Source organism: Cupressus sempervirens, chromosome 3 (assembly GCF_028749045.1).
Source record: "Cupressus sempervirens isolate cs-2001-9-10 chromosome 3, ASM2874904v1, whole genome shotgun sequence".
NCBI classification, from domain to species: Eukaryota; Viridiplantae; Streptophyta; class Pinopsida; order Cupressales; family Cupressaceae; genus Cupressus; species Cupressus sempervirens.
This window is the reverse complement of record NC_143120.1, coordinates 723,419,514-723,446,345: the sequence shown is the minus strand read 5'-3', so window position 1 is coordinate 723,446,345 and position 26,832 is coordinate 723,419,514. Positions and strand designations below refer to the sequence as shown.

General features: G+C 39.2%; 1 protein-coding gene across 1 annotated transcript in view; it reads left to right on the top strand.

Moving 5' to 3' along the window:
- The window catches only part of LOC149568812 (zinc finger CCCH domain protein), a 139,053-nt gene that overhangs the window by 95,782 nt on the left and 16,439 nt on the right, over positions 1 to 26,832 (top strand). The window contains exon 10 of the mRNA XM_089821695.1: positions 6,462 to 6,572. Coding sequence (XP_089677821.1) covers positions 6,462 to 6,572 — 111 coding nt within the window. The remainder of the gene's footprint in view (positions 1 to 6,461; positions 6,573 to 26,832) is intronic.

Genomic DNA, 26,832 nt, shown 5'->3' with positions numbered 1-26,832 from the left:
AGTCCCTTCCTGTGTCCTCCATTGCTTTCGAAAACAGTGTATTATTCAGAATGACCATCTGTAACTGGGGCATTGTGAGAAGGTCACTTATCTTGACTGGTACCTCCGTTTGTAAGATCTGTCGTACGATGTTTTGTTCCGCGTAGTTCCTTGCCAAGGTGTTGGTGATGTCTTTTAACTGAGATGTCTTCGTGGACGATGCCTTCTCAATTTCCGCCTGTGCTTCCCCTAGTTTTCTCTTTTCTTCCGTCGAGTCCGGGTACACCTTCGCTTGCCTCCGTATAATTGCCAAAACCTCTTCATCCGTGCTGACAGTGATCAAATTTACTCTAGACTTTGGGCACTTAGCATCTTCATGGTCATTGGGTCCGCACCATCTGCATAATAATTTCGGTGTGTTTGCCGTTGTACGATCCTGCGCAAAATGACCCCACAAATTACATGTTCGGCATTGAACGATCGGTTGTCCATTTGCATCATACTGGATTCGACTTCGACTGCCATTATTATTGTTATTGTTCGCATTGTTATTTTGCCCTCTGCTATTATTCTTGTACCCACTCGAAGTGGCACCATCAATGTTTGCATTTCCGTTCCCTCCTGACGTGGAAGTTGCCTGTGTAAGAAGCACCTGTGAAGATCCTCTGGTTTTCATGTTAAAGGGGCATTCCTTTGTCGAATGGCCCATGATTTGACAAATGTCACAGAATTGGTTCTTTGGACAGGATCCTTTAGTATGACTGTCGGTTTTACACTCTGTGCACCACAACTCACTGTTCTTTGTCTCCTTCTGCATATTTTTAAACTCCATCATGCGGATCATGTCCTTCTGTAGGGCATGGACCTTCTTGCTACTGCCTTCATCATCGCTGCTATCTTCTTCGGCAGGCTCTTCGTCATCAGAATTAGATGAGCTAGTGTTCTTCTTCTTTGTTTTCTTCCCACTTTCGAGGTCCAATGCTTTGTTATAAGCTTCCGTGTATGACGACGGCGACACAATTTTCATTTTCTTTCACAACTTCGAGTGTAAGCCTTCCACGAACCATCTTTTTTGAAGTCCGTCCGCTGGCTTATTTTCCATTTTATTTATCAAATCTTTTAATTTCCTGGCGTAAACGCAGACAATTTTGTTCTTTCCTTGCTTGGTATTGAAGATCTTTGCTGCAATTTCATTATCGTCACGCAACAGTTGAAATTCGTCATAAAATCCTTTTTGATGTTATTCCAACTGTCTAGCTTCTGCAGATATGTACTAGTAAACCAGTCAATTGCCACGCCTTGTAGGGTGGCTGGAAATTGTCTTCTCCAATCGTCTTCGTCAGTTATCCCATTTGCCCTCCAGATCATTTCACATGTTTTGCAGTGTCGAATGTGATCGACTATACCATCGCCATCGAACTTCGGCAATTTTTCTTTTGGTCTCGCCATCACGATTGGTTTCTATAAACAGGCGTTGCTCGGTCTTGCAATACTGGCGCTGTTCACTCCCACACCGCGGCTTTGTACTCCCACACCGGCGGTCTGCACTCCCACATTGGCGGTCTGCACTCCCACACTGGCCGACTACACTCCCACACCGTCGGACTGGTCTCCCACACCGGCAGACTGCACTCCCTCACCGGCGGAGTGCACTCCCACATTGGCGGATTGGTCTCCCACACTGGCGGAGTGCACTCCCACACTAGCGAACTGTTCTCCCACACCGACGGACTACACTCCCACACCGGCGGACTCAGTAGCTGCGAACCTTGGTGAAGAAAGGTTTTCTAAAGTTGTCCCCTGCTGAAGTATATCCCGAACGAAGAATTCACTCCACGCTCTTGCTCTGTCGGCACTCTGAGCTGTGCGAGTTGATGCTCGTTCGTCTGGATTCTCTTCCTTCGGCGAACACAAATTCAGAAACTCCTCCCGTGCTTCTTCCACCAATTCCACCCGTTGTCGAGTTTCCTTCAATAATTCTTCCGTGCTCCGGTTTTCGTTGGCAATCTTCTGGAATCTCCTTCAGCGTTCGGCTTCTTGTGCCAGAATTAAATTTTCTTGCATAGTACTGATTCCATCTTTTCCCTTGACCTTATTTTAATCCTTGTTAAGTTGATTTGGCATTAATCTTCATTCCTCCCACCTTCCAGGTTCATAAGGCAACGGCGCCAAATTGTTTACCGTATGGGTAAATTAAAGCAATGCACATAGATAATGAACATGAACAGCAGAACTCTTTAGATTATTCGCATATGCAAACATTACATTATGCTTCATAAGATGAATGATAGAAGATGCTTTACAATGATCCCAGACGGGATATAAATACTATCCGCCGAACCTTCCCAAAGGAGTCCGTTGGCCACACACATTATGTCAGCTACAAACTATTTACCCATCGGCTACAAAATCTTTACCGACGACGTCGGCGACAGAATACAAAAACACCGATGACAATCACTCCGTCGGCTACACAATGTTTTCCGATGACATCATTCAGAATATAGAAACACCGACGACAATCACCCCGTCGGCTACACAATGTTTACCGACGACAACCCCATCTACTTCTTTGTCCCTGTACAAATGCAATTTTACTATTTCGGGGCAACTTCCATGTGTATACCTCTATGTCTCCAAATTTCCTTATTCTCCGGAAACAAAGATTTATGAAACATCTAAGTTTGATAAAGTGTTACAAGTAACAATCATGCTGATGGAAGGGAGATCTAATTTGATAGATATGCACATCTTATTCATGACATATTTGCTCTTGGGAATTTTTGTCCATTTTGTATAATAAGCCATACTTGCAAAAAATGGAATTGTAATGCAGCTTTTTGAAATGAGATTATATAATAATAGAAAATAAGAAGTTCAAATATACAAATAATAATGAAATGTTTTTACAATCTTATTAAGTTTAATGAAAGGTTAAGAGGCATGTAATGAAGAGCTGCAACTCCCTCAATCACGAGATATAAAAGGGAGGAGAGTTCATTGGAAAGGGGATATGGAGGAGGGAAGGAAGAAGGGAGCATAGAAATTAAGGAAGGAATAATGGAAGAAGAAAGGAATGGGAAGAAAATAAGTGACTCTTTCAAGGGCTAAAAATAATGAGGGTTTGTGTCTCTTTGAAAGGGTGATAATTATGAAAGGTGCAACTACCTCAAAGAGAAGCAATGATGAAGGGTTGTGACTCTTTCAAACGGTGGTAATTATGAATGGTCATGACTCTCTCAAAGGACATAGATGATGAAGGGTTGTCTCTCTTTTGAGAGGTGGTAATTGTGAATGTTTGTGAGCATTGCAAAGGGCATATGTGATGAAGTGGTGTGACTACCTCAAAGAGAAGCAATGATGAAGGGTTGTGACTCTTTCAAACGGTGGTAATTATGAATGGTCATGACTCTCTCAAAGGACATAGATGATGAAGGGTTGTCTCTCTTTTGAGAGGTGGTAATTGTGAATGTTTGTGAGCATTGCAAAGGGCATATGTGATGAAGTGGTGTGAAGATATAAAGGGGAGAAGGTTTCATTTTAGGACATCAAGGGGAGATCAATTTGGAGAATAATTTATTATTCTCAAAGACAACAATGAAAAGTGGTGACTCAATTCTTATGAAAGGTGGTGATTGTTTCACTAGTAAATTATAATGGATAACTCATTTGAAGCATTGAGGGATCATTTATCAATCATAGCTCATGAATGCATCCTAAATGAATTTTTCATCCACAAACCTTGCATCCCTCAAGAAATAGGAAAACAATCAATCAGCAGGATCAAGCAAACAATCTTGAAATCCACATTAATCGTCACCTCATCTTGGAATTAAAAAAAAAAAACAATTCAACAATCAAGCATCACTTTATCAAATCAACATTCATTTATATTGTCAGTTATCAATCATCTAATCAACAATTACTTAAAGTTAATCATCAGTCACCACTACTTTAAATAATCAAATTGAAGGAATTCATTCAATCAATAAATCAATCATCAAATGATCAAGAAATAGAGATTTGATCCAGATAACAAGGCTGTAAGGAATTGGAATTATAAAACAATAATAATTTGAATTGTATGAGAGTAATATTGGGAGACAATTATATTGTTGAAGTGATTGGTATGCCACATGTTTGAATCCAATATTTATTAGTTTGTGAAAATTGGTAAAGAATAGAGTTACTAACTTGCCAATCTGTCAAGATTCTTAGAATTAGTAATCAATTTCCTGCAAGCAATCATATGTGGGATTATCAAGGAAGTGTGATAGGGAGATGTAGTATTACTGGTTCCCTCAATTAAGTGGGCCAAACCAATGGGTTGAGTAGTCTTGGATGGATGTTCTGCACCCTTAGGCATAGTTGTGGAGAATAGTCTCTTGGCATTGCGTGCCTACGTTGATTCTTTTCCCCAGGTAGCAAACATTGTATAAGTTTTATTATGAAGTCCTTTTTAATATTGGTTTTCTGTCTCATTGGGCTCTGTTTTGGCTTCTTACATCTGCATACTAATTTTGTGAAAATAAATATATTCTAAGAGAATTGAAGTTGAGCAAGGCCCATTTATCTACATTTTCGCTTGATTTGAAATCCAAATGGGCCTCAAATTGTTTAGTCCATCATACACATTCCTCGCTTGACTTACGTTGAAGGGAGTGAAACATTTAACACTACATCAAACAAAGGTCTTCTGGGCCAGATAAGCTACATTAGAAACTTTCATTAAGGCTTCCATTTTGCTTCTATTATGTATTCACTTCTCACATCTGCATACCAATTTTGTGAAAACAAATATATTCTAGGAGAATTGAAGTTGAGTGAAGCCCATTTATCTACATTGTTGCTTGATTTGAAAGCCAAATGGGACTATACTTGTTGAAACTTATATCCATCATAAACTTGCTTGACTTACATTGAAGGGAGGGAATCATTTAACAGTACATCAAACAAAGGTGTTCTGGCCTAGATAAGCTATATTTCTTCTTAGAAACATTAGAACCTTTATTAAGGCCTCCATTTTGCTTCTATTATGCCTATTTCACATTTTTTAATCAATGTTTGAAATCAGGCTTTCAGCTTTTCCAATTGTATTTCTGTTGATTCGATTCCATGCAATGTCAACAATTGGTCTTTCTTGTCAGTTAATGATGGGTACTATGGTTTGATGAACGGAATGACCTTTTATTAAATATTTGTTTACTGTTATGTTGAGAAGCACTCATATTCTGATCTTGTTGGTAATGGATCTTGTATAGTAATTTTGGGTTCCAACTTATGTTGTTGATCAGGAGGCGTCAGAGCAATTTGATGAATTCTCATTCACATACCCTTCATCAGTTTTCAAGTTTATTAAAATTTTTGTCACACCTGGAGTTGAAAATGCCTCAAATCTCTAACTGCACATTCATAGTTAACGGATTGTTATTGTCTATCCTATTGTGTATGCCATCTTCATGATAATCAATAGATTTCAAAGCAAAATGTTATCAAGCTTGTTAACTCCTTGTGAAATTGCTTCCGTAACCAGGATAGATTTGATAGATTCTTATATAAGGGTACAGCTACTTAATCCTTATGATGAAAGATACTGTAATTGTCACTGTCGAGTTAAAGTAACTAAGCATGCTGTGAACTCTTCTTATGTTGAATCCCGTGCACTTCGCTATTTTGTATGAAGTAGATAAACATTGTATGCTATTTATTTTGAATTTATAAAGGTGCACTATAACCAAAATTTTGGAATATAAAATATTTTGGAGACATATGGTAGTTCCTGTTGAGTCATATAACTTAAATTGTTTTGCCAAACAGGTTATAAGCCGTCATTGGATTCTAGAATATATAAAATACAGACAAGCTTGTTGTTTGCAGTAAATTGGATTTCCACTTGTCAGCTATGTCTTTGTGAAAGTTATGGTTACTTTTACAATAGCTGGTAAAAGAATGCATTAGACATGATTATCAAGATCTGCACATTATATGAGACAACATGAAGTATCTTGGAGGCAGTAAGTGAGTCAGTGTGGTACACAATTATGTGTTGTTATGTGGCACTGATTGCATTAGAAAGGACAAGTCAATTATTATATGTACTTGGAACATAAATGAGCAACAGAATTATTGAAAAATCAGAATCACGAAAAATAGTGATCTTTAGTGTGAAAATTATTTTAGTTTAGTAAAAATATTGATTTTCCAGAAAAATCATTTGTTGTCAAACGTTTAATTGAAAGTAGTTTCTTGATTGGCTATCTCCTTTTGTGGTGTCCTTGAGCTTAAGATGTGATGATCAAGAAGCATCTGTTCAATCAAATTCACCTTAGACATGCTCTTAGCCTTGTTTGTCAGGGTACACTGCACCTAGAATCAGATGTGGGAGTTCACCAACTCAATGTTTTGCACATTTAGGCATGTTTCACAAAAGTAGTTGCTTCTGATACGTTTATAAATTTTAATGAAACACATTTTGTTTCTAGGATGAAGTACAGCATTGGCATAGTTGCAGATAGAGGCCTGAAGAAGTCCCAGTTCACATCAGCTCGCTTAAAGAAAGGTGAAGTGCTATATGTAGAGACTCATGCTAACAGGTAGATATCATCAAATCAAGATTCCTCTTTTCACTTACCATTATTGGATTCCTTTTCTTTCATTTGTTTACGATGTGGTAACACAGGAAATTGTAACCCCTAATTGTGTTATTTGGTTATTTATAATTAGCACTGGCCTTGATTTCATTGTCCAAATGTTCTATTATGTATATTTATATACTGTCTATAATTCAAAGAAAATCCTTTTCATCTTGAGAATAGTTATACAATTTTTTTTTGGATTTTTTCCCATAGATTAGGTGCAAGCTATAGAGGGGCCTGTGCCTGAGAAGAAACAATAACAAAAACTAATGCAACAAACTATATCGATTTTTTTAAACCTACATTAGCCTAAAATTCTTCCTACATGCCATCCAAGGCTCCAGAATGATATGCCCACATAAACGCAGGATTGACACAAACTCCCATCTTTCCTAGAATTCTATCCATAAACCAGATACTATGCTCCAGCTGCACCTGTACATGGAAATGAGAAACACCTCCTGGTGATACTTCCAAGGGAGAGAACCTACTCCCAACAAGCGAAACATTATTCCACCAGCACCCAACCATCCTCAAGCTAAAGCCATGTTGTCACTGTAAAGCACCACGTTTGCTATTATGCAGATTATTTTGACATCATTCCTCCTCTTACCCTTGGTGCGGGAATCTGTTCAACATTGAAAGGACCTCAAAAAGTTATCTGGGATAGAATTCGTTAGCAACACTCTGAGAAACCCCGCACACACTATCTTGGCTCCATTTGCTTTTAGCATTGCTAAGATAAAATCTTATTCAGCTTTTGTAAATACCTTTAATTAACTTTTCCAATAATAAAATGAAAGATTCACATAGATGCATCTTCTTTTGCAAATATGTTTAAAAAAACTTGCTTCATTGCTTCTACTAAAACTGTTTTAACTCCCCCTGAACTCCAGGTCGAGATGCTCTCAATTCACAAGCTAAGAAATAATTCTTGTATTGTGCTGAATCAATTCGCAGGCCCCATATTGTTCCACTAATAATCTGCAATTGAATGATTTTATAGAGTTTAGAAAATCACAAGTAATCCAAATAACTGAAATAGAACAACTACCTAAGTGCTTTTCATGTCGTGTCGGAATTGGGTGATACAGCTAAAATAAGTGAAGCAAGACACCTGAACTCACCAGATCAAACTCTCATAAATAGCTGCTAAACGTACCTAAAAAACATCTACTATAAACTACATCTAACTTTTGAATTAAGCTATTAGATTATAAATAAGACTGTATATGTTTTTCCTAAAATTAGTTGCACCCAAATTGCTAACTTAGGCAGCATGTCTTCATTGACAGTTGCGTTATTTTTTTCGGAAACTGGGCCAACTTAGCAGCAAAATTCAACTTCGTTAGCATCAATATTACAACTGGCAGTATTTTCAACTTCATCAGTAATATAATTTCCTGACATTCCGCCTTTCGATGTCAAATCATGTATCTGCCTCTTTGTCTTCAAGTTTGTGCAATTTTTCTTTCCTAGTCTCTTACTCATGATATCCACCGATTGTTCTTTCGACCTGCAAATTATAATTTCATCTTTCTTCCCTTGTACAATTTTCTTACAAAATGGTGCTTCAATTCTTTTTGTTTTCTCCTTGCAATAAATATTGGGTATTTACATAGGCATATTGCTCCCACCAATCTCACAAAATATTTCTGTAGGATCTCTTTGTTCTTTTCCTAGGTTTACAAAAAGTCATAACCAAATTGTTTATGCACATGTTGCTGTTAATGTAATGTACAATATCTTTGTAGTGTATGTAATTGTATTCTGCTTCATTGAAACCCATGTAATCATTCAACTTTCTAATGTAAAATATTATCTTTATCTGCATTTTCCATCCTGCAATAATTCTTCCCGATATGCATATGAAAAATCAAATAACTTGGAAATTGGATGATGAAGGATTTTATTATTTTTTGTTCATTTCACATACCTTAGTATTCTTTTTGTTGCTTACAAATGTCTCTTTGTAGCTTTACTCATGTACCTAGAAACCCATGGTACTGCGAACATAATGTCTAGCTTCGTAATTGTCAGATACATTGAACTTCCAACTTTGCTTTCATATTTCCTTTCATCTACTTTTTGTGATCTATATCTTTTTCATCAATTTCTTGTCACATGCAATTGGTGCATCAACACTTTTGCAATTTAAACTTCTTCAATGCATCTTGCACGTTCCAGACAAATAAAGCTCATACACCTTGAGATTGGTGTACTCCCCATGACATGTAAAATATCGCGTTCTTCCTAAATCAGCTGTTTGACTCATTTCAAATTCTGTCAACATTCTTTGATTTCTTTCTGCATCATATTTGGGCTTCTTGTTTAGTTCAGTTCATCGACATATAGACATACATTAGTTGTTCCAGTACCTTCCTTCATGAGTACAGACAGTGTAGGTTTGTTCTTGCTTCTTGGATATTTGTTTGTTAAGAATCATGCACAATTCTTGAATGCCATGTTCTTTGTGCTCGCTTCAAATCATAGAATGCTATCTTCAAATTCATGTGGTTTGTCGACATATACTTCCCCTTCAATGTATCCCATTGAAAAGTGCACTTTTAACATCTAATTGGTCTAATTTGCATCCTTTGTGTGCCACTAATGATAATATTAACTTTATTGTGTCATGCCTTGCAACAGGGGTATCACTCTTTTCATAGTCTATAGACTCTATACCATGCCTTTGGCTTTGAGCATATTATTTTTGCAAACAATCTAGTTATGCGTCTTTCAACAGCACTGTCATTTTTGTAATTTATCATTTTGACCCATTCAACTCTTGTCTTTTGGTAGCTTTATTACAATCCAGTCATTCTTTCAAGTTTCTTCTTCAAACTGAGTATGTTTACCATCATGGGTAAACTTGTTTAGTGTATACTATGAAAGTAATGAAGAATAAAACATAAATAAGATAACACATTGTTCAGGAAACCTTACTCATTTCGTTGATATTCTTTCCAATACATCATATGACAATGCTCTGAAGAGTTGTGATGATATTTATTCCCATTCAGGAGAATGTACATATAGTATCTGAAGGGTCGCGACTCAACCGCCACTTTCTAACTTCATTTTTGTAACAGACACTACTTAACACATAATCAATTATTAACTATTCCTGAAAGACTTTACAAATATTACCGACACCAGAGTAGGTTCCACCTTAATATTTGAATAATAAAATGCGTAATTAACCTGCCTATTATCGTCATCACTTTATTTATTTTGACTTCTGTCAATTTTGTTTTAGAATTCTGATCTAATATTAGATTTGGATTATAAGTTTGCATTACCTCATTATTTTGTGTAACATTATTGCTTGGACAAAGCCTTGAACTTGAAAGTCTTGAACTTAATTCATTGCCTTCTGTTTTTCTTTCTTTCAGTGTTCTGCATAGATTCCTGTCAAATATATGTAATTTTTCATTAATGTTTGAAATTTTTATTTTATGTTAACTATTCCTGAAAGACTTTACAAATATTACCGACAACAGAGTAGGTTCCACCTTAATATTTGAATAAAATGTGTAATTAACCTGCCTATTATCATCATCACTTCATTTATTTTGACTTCTGTTAATTTTGTTTTGGAATCCTGATCTAATATTAGATTTGGATTATGAGTTTGCATTACCTTATTATTTTGTGTAACATTATTGCTTGGACTAAGCCACTTGATGCAAGTCTTGAACTTAATTCATTGCTTTCTGTTTTTCTCTCTTTCAGTGTTGTGCATAGATTCCTTTATCAAATATATCATTTCTTTAAATAATATTTTTCTAAGTCAAGTGTGATTTTTCGTTATGAATATGAATAAGAATACCAAATTAATCAATATCATCAAAATCATGTATTAAGAAGGAATAAACAACATACCAGAAGAAAAAACAAAAGTGTTGGTATACACTTTTCAACATTATGAATATGGTAGTGTGCTTGTTTTGCTAGTAGTGTGCTGGTTGACAGTTTTTTGGTTGTAAGGGCCGACCCCCTTGTTTTGGTCGTTTTTTATTTCAAAAACATTATGAATATGGATAACAATCTTATTGAGGAGCATATGAAGACAGCTTTTTCTTGACAAGTCTTGTTCTTTGTAGAAAAAGTATGTTCACCACCACTTTTTCACTGATTTGAGTGTGACTTCCCAACTCTTTATTCAAAATTGCTGTGCTTATAGTCAAGTGTGATTTTTCATTAATGTTTGAAATTTTTATTTTATATATCTTAATTCACTCTTAAACTTTTCATTAATGCTTGAAAATGCCTTTTTAAATCTTATGGTTAAAAATCAAGTAACCATACCTTATGATTTCTGTTTTCAACTTCTTAACATGAAAATGAATTGTGTAGTACATAGTTGATAAACACGGTAACTAAAAAGATTGCTTAAATTTCATTAGAAACACAATATTTTAGCAAAATTCTATGTCAAGATGTATCAGTATAAATGAGCAACAAAGTGTTTTATGTTTTTTTATGGTTTTGAACATTGATGTAAAAATCGCCTGAGGAGATTAATTGCCTAGGCCTGAAAAAGTTTAATCGAGAAAAATCGGGAAAAAATCGGGAACTAAAAAACCACTAAATTTTAATAAAAAAATGCAATTTTTTTACAAAATTCAATGTTTTTTGGCATCTAATGACTTAATTACTAACAATACATAAGAAACAATCATGTTTAGATATATATCAATGCAAAAAGAGTTATTAATCGGTAAATTACTAACAAGTAAGTAATGACAAGTTGTAAATTACTAACAACTAACAAGTTCACAACACATGAGAAGTATTCTCATAAATAAAGTGTCAAATGTAAAGAGTTCAAATAAGCACATCAACATGACTACAAATAAGTACAAATGTCAAATACAGGACTACATCTTCCTCTTCCCAGTCGCTTTACTAGGGAGTGCGGGAGAGGGTAAAGCTCTAGAACTAGAACCCCGTAGGGTTTGTGCCTGTGTCTATGTCTGTGCCAATGCAGGAGATGGTGTAGCTATAGAACTAGATGTCGGTAGCTCCACATTCGCTGCGCGCAAGATATCAAGGTCCTCTGCAGTAAGCTCAATGTCATCATCCTCATCATCGCGCTCCTCGATGTCATCCAAATCGATGTCATATCCAGTTCCACCCCCTTCCTCCTCCGCAGCCTCCTTCGCGGCCTCCCTCTCCAAATTGGAGATGTCCTCCTGTGTAAATAAGGGAGCTTGCTCCTGTGCCGTCCAATCATAATAAGTATCTATCTCATCCAAATCGATTGGCTCAGGAGGATCTTGTTGTGCCTTTTTCATGCGCAATTTAAGATTATATTGCACATAGACCATGTCATTCATCCTCTTTTGGGAAAACCTGTTTCTCTTTTTTGTGTGGATGGCCTCAAACAAACTCTAGTTGCGCTCATAATGTGATGCGTTGCAAGGCTGTGATAGGATTCTGAGAGCAAATTTTGCAAGATTTGGAGTGCTTGCACCCCAAGTGGTCCACCAAGCCACTGCATCACAAAAATTGTACAAGTTAGAAAATACTAATAGACAACAAAAAGTGAAACATAAATGTTAATTTAGCATTTGAGATTCAGAAGTTTGCAAATGTATTACCTGGGGTTTGTGTAAGCCTTGCTCTCTTGCAAAGAGAAGTGGAGAACACCTTGCCCCCTGCTGAAGTGAAGATCTCCTGCTCAACGATGATTTTATCTCTTGTTTCCTCGCTGGTTACCATCTTTTCGACGCACTCACTTAGGCCTCTGATGACCTCTCCATCAGGATTTGCATATGTACCATCAGCCTTAAAACCAAAAACCAAAAACAAATAAGTCTTGCAATTTTAGTACACACCCAACACCCTACAAAAGCAAAATGAACTCAAGTCTTCGTTAACTTAAATTTGAGTAAGAATGAGCTTACGGTATACCTAAAACGTGGGTTGAGGAAATATCCTGCTGCATGAATGGGTTGGTGGAGCTGATTATTCCACCTTCTATCAATGATCTGCCAAATGGGTTCATATTTGATGCTTTCCCCCTTGTAGTAATTTTTGACAGATTCTTTGGCCTTGTCCATGGCCTCATATAGTTCACCCATTGGCGTTTGGTCTCCATCTATCCAACGCAGAACTCTGACTAAAGGCTCAGACACCTGCAATATAAATTTGAAATTAGTTGACAAGTTACAAAATTATTATTTACTTGAGTTACAAACTTAGTATGTTATAAAGTTGTAAAGTTGTACCTTTACTATTTCGTCAGCCTTATCTTCAAAATATTTATCAAACACAATCCGCACAACATTCTCTCCTTCACTCTTCTTTGAAAATGTGGAAGCAAGCCATTTTTTGGAAACAAACATTTGCTTCAAAGAAGCCAAATTATTGAGAATGCTTTGCAATGTCGAAAAAATTGTTGCAAACCTTGTGACAGCAGGCTTGACAATTTCTTTGCCATCAGTGTGCTCTCTCATCAGGCTAAGGACTTGTTGTCACTTAGGTTTGCACTCTTGTCCAGAGCCTATGCGTGAGGACAACCTAGTGAAACATGGAAACAACCTCCAAGCTATGGGACTTGAACTGTGAGGTTGAGTCTCCGGAGAAGGCCGACTTCCTCTTACTATCAGGATGCACCTAACTACTCTTGGAGAGGAAAAGGGAGAAAGAGAGCACGAAAGCAAATCTACCTAACCTAATCTAAAGAGGTGATGCACCAAAATAGAGTGTTCAGACCATACTCTGCCCATATATGCACTATTGAACCAGAATGAAACTAAGGATATTACACATTCAGACTTGCTTCAATCAAATAATCACATGCAGATCAGAAGACCAAGATGAATAACACAACGAAAGGGATATTCACTTATATTATCATTCATAGGCTGAAGGGATACAGTCATGTAGATTACAGATTTTCACAAAGCATCAATGAGAGGCAAGGATTCTCGCACTTTCACACCAATTGCTGAAGGAGATACAACAGAATGTCATATGGTTCAGAGGCAGGGGGAATTTTACACTGGAGTTGTAGGACAACAGCAGAGAACAATAGAGAATGTTTCGATCGTAATAAAATCCACAAAATTTGCCTTTATAGTGCAGGCATAACTGAGATTTTCCCTCCAAAACTATCCTACAACTACTGCCATCAAGTCTTGCAGGGAACAATCATGGGAATCCGAAGAAAATTTGATCCAAGTATAGCTCTAAGTACCATGAAATCTGACTTTTTAACTAAAATAGGGCCTTGAGAAGACAAAAGCGATGCCATAATTGCGCTCTGATCAAGTAGATGGATCAACTGGGAGGCGGTGGAGTGTTCTCTTGCGTTTAGCATTCATTTCTTGGTGGTTGGGATTGATCATGAAGATTGGATCGTGCAACAAAACCCTAATTTCCTCTGTTCTTGGTTCGTGAATTAGCAAAATCAGCCTAGTCAACCTATCCTTGGCACCAGGATGAGCCAAGTGGACCAACAGTCTTTCATCCTTTTGCCACCCTACAAAGTCTTCCCAGGTTGACCACATCTTTCTCATTACTAACTGCGACATCCTTGCAAATTCTAACCGCAACGGCCACAACATAACCGCCAACCCTTTAACTGTTAATGCTAACTGCACTATCTTCTTGGGCTCGCGAGGACACGTCGCTGAATCGCTATCTTGCTATGCATAACCTTCGAGCTCCTTTCCATAGCGAGTTAGCGGCGGCCGTTGATTTGCTTTGATCTTGTGGATGACATAACTCGCGCGTTGAAACCTGATGAAGACCCCGCGTGACGTCATTCTGTCCACGCGTCGCCAGGTCGTTAACTCGCTATACTTAAACAGCGTGCATCTTCACATGGCGAGTTAACGAGGACCATAGATCTGCCACCATCCGACGGCCAGAGGATACCATAAAATCTGCCAAGCAGCTCGCAAGGAAACAGGGCCCACAATCCACGTGTCGTTGGGTCGTTAACTCGCTATACCTAAACAACGTGCATCTTCCCATGGTGAGTTAACGAGGATCGTTGATCTGTGCTGATCGGACGATGGTGAAAGATGTACTGGAGGGACTGGCCCACAATTTGCACTGTCATCGCCCTAACCAATGAGAAATCAACCAATTGCCAACGTGTCTGTACACTCATTCCTGATGCATCATTGGTTCGGGGTCCACCATGTGGCTTATGGAACAAACTTGGCCCCACAAGACACGCGGCAGCGAATCGCCAACTCGCTATACATATCCTTCAAGCAACTTCCCATAGCGAATTAACGAGAGCCATTGATCTGAGATCGAATCAAAGGTGGGGAAGCTGTAGGAAGCTTTTTGAAAAGTGGTGGGTCCCATACTTGCTAAGTCGCTATGAGTAAAACAACCTGCAACTTTGCATAGCGAGTCAGCAAGGATCGTTGATTCTGCATTGATTCGGCGGTCAGAATCCCTACTGAGCATCTTACCCTTCCACGTTGCATGAGGTCCCACCAAGCACTTATTTCACGACGACTCGCTAAGTCACTAACGGCAAGATGCTTGAATTTTCCGATAGCGAGGTAGCGAGCGCCGGTGACCTTATCCAAACTCGGCGCCGGATAAACAAAAAACAAACCACCTCTGCCAAACTGGGCCCGTCGATCCACGTGGCAAACAATCGCTAAGTCGCTGTGCATATCTATCGGGCAGCTTTTCTTGGTGACGCAACGAGGGTCGTAGATCCTAAGAAGATCTAACGACGAGGAACATGCAGATTTGTGGAAAACAAAACAAGAAATATCATAAGGTTTTTATCACTTATTTTCCAATGTTTCTCAGGCATTAAAATAACATTAACTCCAAGAATTAGCCGTTGGTGGGTAAGCATTTGAAATTTGAATATTGGCGGGGCGCAAAAATGAGCAACAGGACCCATGGGTGATTGTATATGTATTTTGTCACCCGCCTTGCATCCTCCACAATTGGAGTGACCCACTCAAGTTTGCCCATGTCCTCCAAAAGAAGGTCAAGGACATGTGCTGCACACGGGGTCCAAGAGAGAGTGGGGTGCCTCTGCTGTAGGAGTTTTCCTTCCAATTGTAAAAGCAAATACTAATTAGTTTCCAACTTTTCAAAAATATCATACTATTAAAAATTCTTGTTGTGAAATTCACAATGCACATGCAACATAAAATTACGGTTTACCTGCTGATACATATGCAGCAGCATTGTCTATGATGATTTGCACCACATATTCAATGCCAATCTTTAAGACCATGTTCTCCAACATCAATGCCAATGTCTGAGCATTTTTTACCTTGTTGGAGGCATCGATTGATTTCAGGAACACCACATTATCATTACAACAGGCCAAAAACTTAATTATGGTCCTGCTCTTCCCATCCGTCCACCCGTCAGAAAGAATGGTGCAACCAAATTTTGTCCATTCTTGTTTCTGTTCCTCAACAAATGCTTTGGCCCTCTCAACAACATTTCCAATAAGCCTACAAAAACAAAATTTAGTTGTCTTAGATTTTTAGTAATTTAAAATTGATTTAGACTTTAGTAATCAACATTCTAATTTCTAGATAAATTAATTAAAATTTAGAACTAAGTAAAAAGTTAAAAATTAAAAAGAAATCGAGTGTAATAAAATTATTCGCTTACCTGCCACCCGACACAAAACGAGAAGGGGACTTGTACCCCTTTCCTGCAACTGTCAACCCTGTGGCCAAAGCCTCTCAATAGGGACTGTTAACAACACTAATAGGAAGGTTGTTGAAAACCCAGAAATCTGCTAGTGCATTGTCCAACTGGTCATGGACCTCCTTATTCCATCTAGTGGCCTCTAATGAAGGTTGTGCACCAGGTGTGTGCCTCGGCACAAAATAGCTCCCTATCCCAGAAGCACCTGCTGATCCTGATGGTGCGGAAGTGCTAGGAGGTGTAGGAGTGGGAGTGGGAGCGGAACTCGTGAAAGAAAAACCACCCTGTTTGCGGACATGCGGCCCACGATAAGAGCCGGCCATGCTCTCAATAGTTGCCTCCTCCTGAACATCAACGAAATTGCCTTTGGTCTCTGCTATGGCTGCCCTGACATGCAATTTATTCTGCTCTCTTTGCAATTTTTTTGGCTCTGCAGCTGCTAGGGTTTCAAATTTTTCAAAAAAGTGCAAATTTCTAGCATAAATTCGATCTAGAATGGAAAAAAATGCAAATGAATGCATTTAATCTTGCTTACATTCATCAAATGCATTTCTAACTAATTAGGAATGTATTTTTATCCATTTACATGTGAGAAAAAAAAATACAATCTCTTGCAAAAATAAAAAACAAAGATTCAAATCACTTACCTAGTAACGAAGAAATCGAATCGAAAGGCCTCCAAATGCACTCGATTCCGCCTGTTTCTTGACAAGAACTTCTCCTCTATCCTCTCCTCTCCAAAACGCCCTAAGCAATGTAAAAACAGAATGAAAAAAATGTGTTTTTTCGTCACTTTATGTGACTGCCGGGCGCGGGCGATTTTTTTGCAACAAATCGCGATTTTTAGGCGATTTTTTAGGTGATTAATCTGCAAAAAAAAATTGCGATTTTTGGGGCGACTAAATTGCTGGCCCCAAAAAATCGGCGATACTCACATGTATGGTTTTAAATGCAAATTGAGTACAAAATTACATCCTCATGTGTAAGCCTAATATAATAGTTAGCTGACAACTATAATGAATTTATAATGATTACTTTTGGACATTATCATGATTCATAAATTGCATATTACAACTTTTACATCTTCCTCTTACATATTCTAGTTAATACTGCAGGATAGGTTCTTATTATTTAATAATCACATTTGAATCTTGGATATCGAGAATATGATATTTCATCATTGATCAATGAAATTATAAATTTAGTACCAATTTTGGTCTCCACTCCTAGATCCCCTCACTGTAATCAAATTCCTTATATGACGAGATTATTATGGTAAAATAATGAATGTGTTATTAAACAAAGATCATGAATGATTTAAATATACAAGATACAAGAGAATGTCTCTATAACAAACAAGAGAGAGGAAATAGAAACATTCTTGTAAAGTGAAAAAGAAAGTTTCCATAACGAACAAAAAGAGTTTATGGAAACATTACAAAAAGAGTGACCATTAGAAAAAGACGGAAGAGAGAGAAAATAGAAACTATCTAATATCGTATTACCCTCCCTTAATGGCCAATCTATTTTCAAAAAATAAAATTCTCATGTTCTCAAAAAGCGTAAAAGGAAGCCTCGGGTTGATCAGAGAGGTTTGCATGTTCTGCAATGTTGGTCTATGGCTGAGACCCTCCTTGTGCGAGTCTTGCAATCTTGAATCATATGACCAAATTTGTGGCAATAGTTGCACTGGATTTGCTTCTTCTTGGAGCTATTCTGAGACTGAGTAGATGACCGAGATGGGCCTTTATCCTTGTTAAAGGATTGGGCTGAAAACACTTGTTTAGAGGAGGACGAAGGTGCACTACTACCAAATTGTTGTTTCTAATGATCTTGTTGCAGGAGTTTGGTGCACAAATCTGAGGACTTCAAGTCAACATTAGTTGCAGTAATGTTGAGTGTCTCAATAAAGTGCTCATAGGACGGTGGTAGGCTTTTCAGAGTAATGACCACCATGTCCTCTTTCTCCATTGTATGACTAATGGCCTCAAGTTGATCGTTGATGTTCTTAATCTTTAGAAGATGTTTCTGTAAGGACATGTGCTCATCCATAATAACAGAGAATAGCCGATTCTTCAAAAAGAAGGCTTTGCTTTTATTTGATGTCTCTTGGAGATCCTTCAGTGTTGTCCAGATCTTTGCAGTTGTCTTGCCAGATGACACTCGAGGCAATTGATCATCAGTAACTAAAAGCTTAATAAGCATAACCGCTTCACACGCTTATCAAACTTCTCTTGAGTAGCATTAATCTATGGTAGGACAAGTCTTGGTACTTAGAACAAGCGCCTCAAGGTGACGGTTCTTGAAGATCGTAATCATTCTCTACTTCCAGGTGTTGTAGTTCTTTCCATTGAAATGCTGATTGCCTTCCAGCATGAGACTGGCGAGAGATGCCATTGCACGTTTTTCAATGAAAAAGTGTGAAAAAATCTGAGATGACACAAACCTCGAGATAGATTGATGGAAGACCCATAAAATTTGATGAGAAACTTGGATAAGAGCTCAAAAAACCTCAAAAGTGTTTACCGCATAAGTTAATTAAGAAACGCACACAGACAAAGAATACGAACATGAACAGCAACCAGCAGAACTTTTATTATTATTTGCATATGCCCACAGTACATTATACTTCGATGATAACATATGATGATAAGATATCCTCATCAGATGAATACAATGCTTCCCGAAGGGGTTATAAATACTTTCCGAAGAACTTTCTTGAAGGAGTCCATCGGCCACATACATGTCGTTACATAAAAACTTTTCCGAAGGGATCCGTCGGCTGATACACAATTTCCTTTCCGAAGGAACCCGTCGGCTGATACACAATTTCCTTCTCGAAGGGACTCGTCGGCTGATACACAATTTCCTTCCCGAAGAGACCTATCAGCTGATACACAATTTCCTTTCCGAAGGAACCCGTCGGCCGATACACAATTTCTTCCGACGACATCATCCCCCCCAAAGAGAAAAGTCATCTCCTGACGACTACAGAACAAAACTCAAACAACTAATACAATAATATTGATCTGCCATATCACTTTCACATTCATCCCGTTGCATCTATAGCCTTTGCTAACACAATACTGACTCCTCAAGCTGACCTTGATAGCCACCTGTGTTGCTTCCTCTGCTTCCAACTCCTCGGTACCTTGAGCCAAGTGTCGCTGCACTGCCTCCAACTGGATGATCAGCTCCTCCTGAGCTCTCTACGCATCCCCCAAGACAGCCTCATGGCCAACACCGACTCTCAGTGCCTTTGATACACAGACACTGCATGCCTGCAGCAGCTTCAAGTCTTCGCAACTGGTCAGACTCCCACGATTGATATCTGCAACGACTGGGGGTCCAGGGGGCAACGCCCCCGGCGGGGTTGAGGGGCAGCGCCCCCGCGGGGTCTTGGGGCAGCGCCTTGGGTGCGCTCCCTGTCGCAGTACACGGTGGGGTCGAGGGGCAGCGCCCCTCGCCGCCAAGACCAAATTAGCTTCGCAACCCACACAGAAATGCACGGAACACACCATTTCTGTCATTATCTGTCGATTCTGCACTCTTTCTGGCAACCACGGATGCGCCCCCTTCCCTTTGGCATCATCTGTCACTCATTCTGAACAACTTGATTTTGTCGTCGTTTTTTTTATTTATTTATTTATAGAAAACCTCCTTTCACCCTTCTGTGATGAAATCCGTACGGCTTCAATCTTGACATTGTCTGCTGATTGCATATGGATGCCTCCTTCCTGGAGCTGCCACGCACACGAATTTTGATGAAACAATTCTGAAGGCGTCTTCACTATTTCAATCTTCTGGAAAAGCCGTATTGCAATATCCCACCAAGTCTTGAAAATCCATACAATGGAACTTAACAAATTTTGGCTCCAAATTCCGTATGTTAACCTTCTGAGGCTATCAAAATTTGTACCAAATTCCGTAAGTTAACCTTCTGAGGCTATCAAAATCTGTACAGTGGTTTCAGTGCAACTTTTAAAAACCGTACAGTGCAAGAAAAAACCATACCACAGCAAAATTGTACACCAACTTTGAAGATGGAAACCGTACATTGTCTTTAAAAACTGTACTGCAAGCATGAAATTCGTACGTTGTCTTTAAAAACCGTATTGCAACATGAAATCCGTACGTTGGCTTTAAAAATCGTACTGCAAACATGAAATCCGTACATCGTCTTTAAAAAACGTACTGCAAACATGAAATCCGTACGTCGGTTTTAAAAACCGTACTGCAAACATGAAATCCATACGTTGGCTTTAAAAACCTTATTGCAAACATGAAATCCGTACACCCTCCTTCAGATATGGAAAATCGTACGTTACTTCTATTTCCCTTCAGATGAGAACCCGTACGGTGTTGTCCCCTGCAATTATGAAACCGTACGGTGCTTTTTTTTCGCTTTTTTTTTAAAAAAAAATATTTAAAATTTTAAAGAAAGAATAGCAAAGTCAGTTTACCCTTCGACCGTTGTCACCGTCGGTCTGCAATGACGAAGGGGTCTCCCGAAGGCTATTTTCTGACGCAGAAGTCTTCCGCTCATGATATATCTTCAACTTCGACCCATTCACCGCTTGAGGCACTTCGTGTCCATCCAAAGTCCATAATTTAATTGTTCCATTGTCCCCTACTTCCCGAATCTGATACGGCCCGACCCACTTAACCTTGAACTTGCCCGGTTTGATCTCATTCCGGCCGTCGTACTTCAATACCCACTGTCCGAGTTGAAACCTGCTACGCTTGTTCTGTGTCATCTCCATATCGCCCAGTTTGTTCTCGAAACTCGCTATCGTGGACTCCGTCAGCTGCCCCTTTTGTCCGTCAATAACACATTCACTCTGTACTGCTACAACTTTTATTGAACCCTTCCTCTTTGTTGCCTATGCAGACCGTATCGTGTGTCTTCCTTGCCACCGGTACCTTTCTGCTATATCTATGGTTCGACGTAATACTTTCTTCCTGCGCAGTCGTACAGTAGAATCTTTCCTTCTTTTGGGTTCGTACTGTATGTTTTGTCCTTCAGCTTCAGTCATATCCGCGTTTTCTTCTTCGGCTTCTCTGTGTTGCTTCGGACATTCATTTCTTCCTTCGGCTTCTCTGTGTTCCTTCGGACATTCATTTCCTCCTTCGGCTTTTCTGTGTTCCTTCAGACATTCATTTCCTCCGTCGGCTTCTCTGTGTTCCTTCAGACTCTCTGTGTTCCTTCAGACATTCATTTCCTTCTTCCTTCTTACCTTCGTCGATCTTTAGCATATTACAACTTGGAAAGAGCTCGTAATCCTCTATCTGCCAGTGGTAAAGACTATTTACTGAATTCAGATCGTCATCTCCTTCCAATTGTAGGACTCCCTCCTGATCGGGTTTCATACTCTGCCTCCTCTCATCATCTTCTCCTTCGGAATCCGACGATAGAGCTTCTTCTCCAACCATCTGAGTGTGTAGATCAATGACATACTTTCGGCCTTTGCTTTCAAGTGATAAAGTATTTTTCTTCCAATCGTGTTTTGCCTTGGCTTGTATCAGCCACCCTCGGCCCAGAATGGCATCATATCCTCTCTGCTTCAGTGGGATCACGACAAAGTCCAACAGGAATGGCTGTGTTCCAATCATCACTGTTGTGCTGTCAGGACTCCCAATGGCTTGATTCCATGTTGATCGGCTGTTAACAACTGGAATGTAGGTGGCCATAATGTTGGCTGTCCCAACTTTTTCTAGGTGTCTTCAGGCAACACATTGACACCGGACCCTCCGTCCACAATTGTTTTCGTCAATACAGTCCCGAGAATGCCCATTTCAACAACCGCCGGATAGCGTCCGGATGAAAGAGCTAACAACATCGAATCTTCTGCACTTGCGCCACTTTCCTTCTCCTTTTTGTCCGCTGCACTTGCTCCATTTTCCTGCTTCCTTCCATGTTCTCCTGGTAGTTGCGCAGCGGGAATGATGTTTGTGAGTGCCGATCGGAGCTGAGGCATAGTGAGCAACAGATCACTTATCCTAACGGGTATCTCGGCTTGCAATATTTGCTGTACAATGTTATGTTCTGCGCAGTTCCGTACGAAGGTACTCGGCGTGTCCTTCAGGTGTGTCGTTTCTGCTTGTGTTGCTTTTTGGATCTCTACCCGTGCTTCCTCCAGTCTCTTCGTTTCTTCCGTCGGGTCGGGGTACACTTTCGCTTGCTTCCGTGTGATGGCCAAAACCTCTTCTTCATCCGTCCTGACGGTGATCAAGTTTACTCCTGACTTCGGACACCTAGCATCTTCATGATCACCAGGTCCACACCATCTGCATAACAACTTCGGTGTGTTCGCCGTTGTACACTCTTCGGGCGAAGTGACCCCATAGATTGCATGCGCGACATTGAACAATCGGTCGACCATTTGCATCATACTGAATTCGACTCCTTCCGCCTGTATTGTTGTTGCTGCTATTGTTATTTTGACTGAGCCGGTTGTTTCTGTATCCGCCCGATGTGGCACCTTCCGTACTGGTGTTCCCGTTCGCTCCTGACGGGGATGCCTCTTGTGTGAGAAACACTTGCTGCGGTGTTCTTGTTTTCAAATTGAAAGGGCATTCCTTTACCGAGTGTCCCAAAATCTGGCAAATCTCACAAAATTGATCTTTCGAGCAAGATCCCTTCGTATGGCCTTCTTTCTTGCACTCCGTGCACCATAGGTCATTGCCCTTAGTCTCCTTGTTCATGTTTTTGAATTCCTTCATCATCCGAATCATGTCCTTCTGGAGAGCACGGACCTTCTTGTTGCTTCCCTCATCATGGTCGCTGCTATCTTCTCCTGAAGGGTCATCGTCATTTGAATCCGATGAGCTGGTCTTCTTCTTCTTCTTTGTCTTCTGGTCACTTTCGAGGTTCATTGCCCGATTGTATGCTTCAATGTATGTCGATGGTGGCACAATCTTCATCTTTTTCCGCAGCTTCGGGTGAAGGCCTTCAATGAACCATCTTTTCTGGAGCCCATCCGCCGGTTTATTCTCCATTTTACTGATTAAGTCCTTCAACCTCCTGGCAAAGACCTGTACTGTTTCATTCTTCTTTTGCTTGGTATTGAATATCTTCGCTACAATTTCATTATCGTCACACAAAAGTTGAAATTCTGCGATGAACTCCTTAATGTTATCCCAACTATTCAACTTCTGTGGATTAGTATCAGTAAACCAATCAATCGCAACACCTCGTAGGGTAGCGCGAAATTGTCGGATCCATTCGTTTGCATCTGTTATGCCGTTTGCCCTCCAGATCGTTTCACATGTTTTACAGTGTCGAATGGGATCAGCTGCTTCATCACCATCAAATTTAGGCAATTTTTCCTTCGGACCTGCCATTATCACTGTATGTCGAGGGTTTTGTTGTGTACCTGCGCTGTTTTGCACTCCGTGTTGTTTTGAGCACCCGCGCTGTTCTGAGCTCCCGCGCTGTTTTGAACACCCGCGCTGTTTTCTACACGCGCGCTGTTCTGTGCTTCCGCGTTGTTTTCAACACCCGTGCTGTTTTCGACTCCTACGCTAGTTGGTGAAGAAGAGGGTTCGTCAACCGAAGCTGTCCGTTTCGGAAGTATATCTCGGACGAAGAGGTCACTCCACGCTCGTGCTCCTTCGACACTTTGAGCCGTGCGAGTCGATCTCCTTCCGTCAGGATTCTCTTCCCATGGTGTATGCAGGTTCAGAAACTCCTCCCTCGCTTCTTCCACCAACTCAAGCCATTGTCAAGTCTCCTTCAACAATCCTTCGGCACTCCTGTTCCCGTCGACAATCTTCTGGAATCTCCTTAGGCGCTCTATCTGCTGAGCCAAAATTAAATTTTCCTGCGCAACGCGTATGTCATCTTTTCCCTTCAGCTTATTCTTATCTTTGTTCAATTGATTCGGCATTTAATTCATATCCGCCTGCCTGCGTACCAAGTCCATCGGGCAACGGTGCCAAATGTTTACCGCATAAGTTAATTAAGAAACACACACAGACAAAGAATACGAACATGAATAGCAACCAGCAGAACTCTTCTTATTATTTGCATATGCCCACAGTACATTATACTTCGATGATAACATATGATGATAAGATATCCTCATCAGATGAATACAATGCTTTCCGAAGGGGTTATAAATACTTTCCGAAGAACTTTCCTGAAGGAGTCCGTCGGCCACATACATGTTGTTACATAAAAATCTTTCCGAAGGGATCTGTCGGCTGATACACAATTTCCTTTCCGAAGGAACTTGTCGATTGATACACAATTTCCTTCCCGAAGGGACCCATCGGCTGATACACAATTTCCTTCCCGAAGGGACCCGTTGGTTGATACACAATTTCCTTTCCAAAGGAACCCGTCGGCCGATACACAATTTCTACCAACGACAAAAAGAATCTGAAATTAGATTTTGAATATGTTGGCTCAAAAATTGAGGCACAAAAAACAATGCACCCAAAAAAAGTGAGACTAACCTAGTTGAAATCTGCAAAAACCCACCAAAAATATGCAAAAAAATTGTTAATATGACACAGGGTTTCGAGGGTTTAAAAAAAGAAACCGTAGTCAGATTAAAAACCCTAATTTTTTTGTAGAGTTCTTGAATAGAGGGAAGATTTGTAAAGAAAGGCAGATTTTAATCCATGCAACACAAAGAAAATTGCAAAAGAAAATTGGACGCTGAATCCCTAGTCGGGTTTGGAGGAAAGAAGATATGCAAATTTTGAACACATGGTCAAATATTTCGAAATTTTTGAACTAAAAATTTCAAAAAAAATATTAAATATTTTCGAAGAGTCCTGGAATTTTCTCTAGACATCATATTATGGTAAAATAATGAATGTGTCATTAAACAAAGATCATGAATGATCTATATATACAAGATATAAAAGAATGTCTCTATAATGAACAAGAGTGAGGAAATAGAAACATTCTTGTACAGTGAAAATGATACTTTCCATAACGAATAGAAGGAGTTCATGGAAACATTACAAAAGAGTGACCATTAGAAAAGGATGGAAGAGAGAGAAAATATAAACAATCTAATATCGTAATAGAGATCCAACTAACTAGTGGAGAGGTTTGGTAGTGGATACCCTAGTGGTGTTTGAGGGTCAGCAATGATAAGTTGCACAAGGTGTTAGATGTGAAAATCCCAGCAATTAAAGGGGCATAGGGAAATGTTTGATTTCCCCACAGGCTGGAAGCTAGAGGGGCTGGGTGCAATGCCCTTGGGAACACAAAATTGGACTATTTTTTGACACATCTTTGCCTTTTTATTTATGAAACAAAATCGCTTATGTTTTTGCCAAAACCTATTGAGTGTCTGCTCTGAATTTTTAAGTGCAAAATCTTCATCTTTTCCTTTCCTTGAACCTTAATTTTTATTCTTTGTTTTTTTCTTGTACATACCTCACTTTGCTAACTTTTTTTCAACTCTTGATTCTGTATTCTCTCTCAGTAACACTATTTTTTCTCAATAGTAACATTGCATGGGCTGGCTTCCTACATCAACTCTGTGTCTAACCTTTGCTCTCAAGAATTCACAGCCTTTACGTTGTCCACTTAGTTTAGAGTTATAACCAAGTTCTTAATATAATTTTTTCCTCATAATGCCTTGAGAAAATTAAGTTCTAGATTCCAAATTGAATCATCGAACATTTTGTTTGATGTAAGTGCATGATCTAGAGTCCTATACCTACCTCTACACTTCACCTTCTTTTCACGGGCAAGTAAACTTACAATTGGCTATTCACTCTTTAAAGCGTATAATCTTCTCTCATCCAAAGCAATAACAATGTGCATCCCTTTGGGTGTAAGAGATCTTAATATTTTCACAGCCACATCATCTTTCACTAATTCTTTATATGTTCTCATCTTATTCCTTACAACTAAAGCTTTGACACAATAGTCTTCAGCTTTGCAATTTATTTGATTCTTTAAACTCTTAAAATTCATTTCTAATGTTTGAAGCTTTGCAACCTTTCCTTGATTTGTGTTAATGTTAGTGTAGTTTCAGTCGGATAAAATGCACTGAAGATATTTGTATATATAATACTTTGTATATACTTAATACCAAAGTAACAAGAATCGGAATCGGATCGGAATCGGCAAGGCCGAATCAAATCGTGAATCGGCCATGAATCGGAATCGAATCGGCCATGAATCGGAAAATTTAAAAAACCCTTGAAATTTAGTGAGTAACTTATTTCATAAACCCTTTATCGCTGATTCGATTCACCGATTCACAAAAAATCGTTTGGCTTGAATCGAATCGCCGAATCGCGTGAATCGCATGAATCGCCGTGATTCTTGGAACTATGCTTAATACACACGCATATATCTTACTCTTTATCATGACAATAAGCATGTGTTATTGATAAATAATGAGAGTTAAAGAGACCTGAATCTACAAAGACATGGCTCTTAAAATTATATGCTTTGAGAAGGTAACTTGAAATACACAAATTCTACAAGTGCTATTACAAGTTACAACAACAAAAATTACTAATTCCTTAACCTTGTTATCTTTGTTAAGAGTCAAGACTCGACATAGTTACACGTGACGCTAGA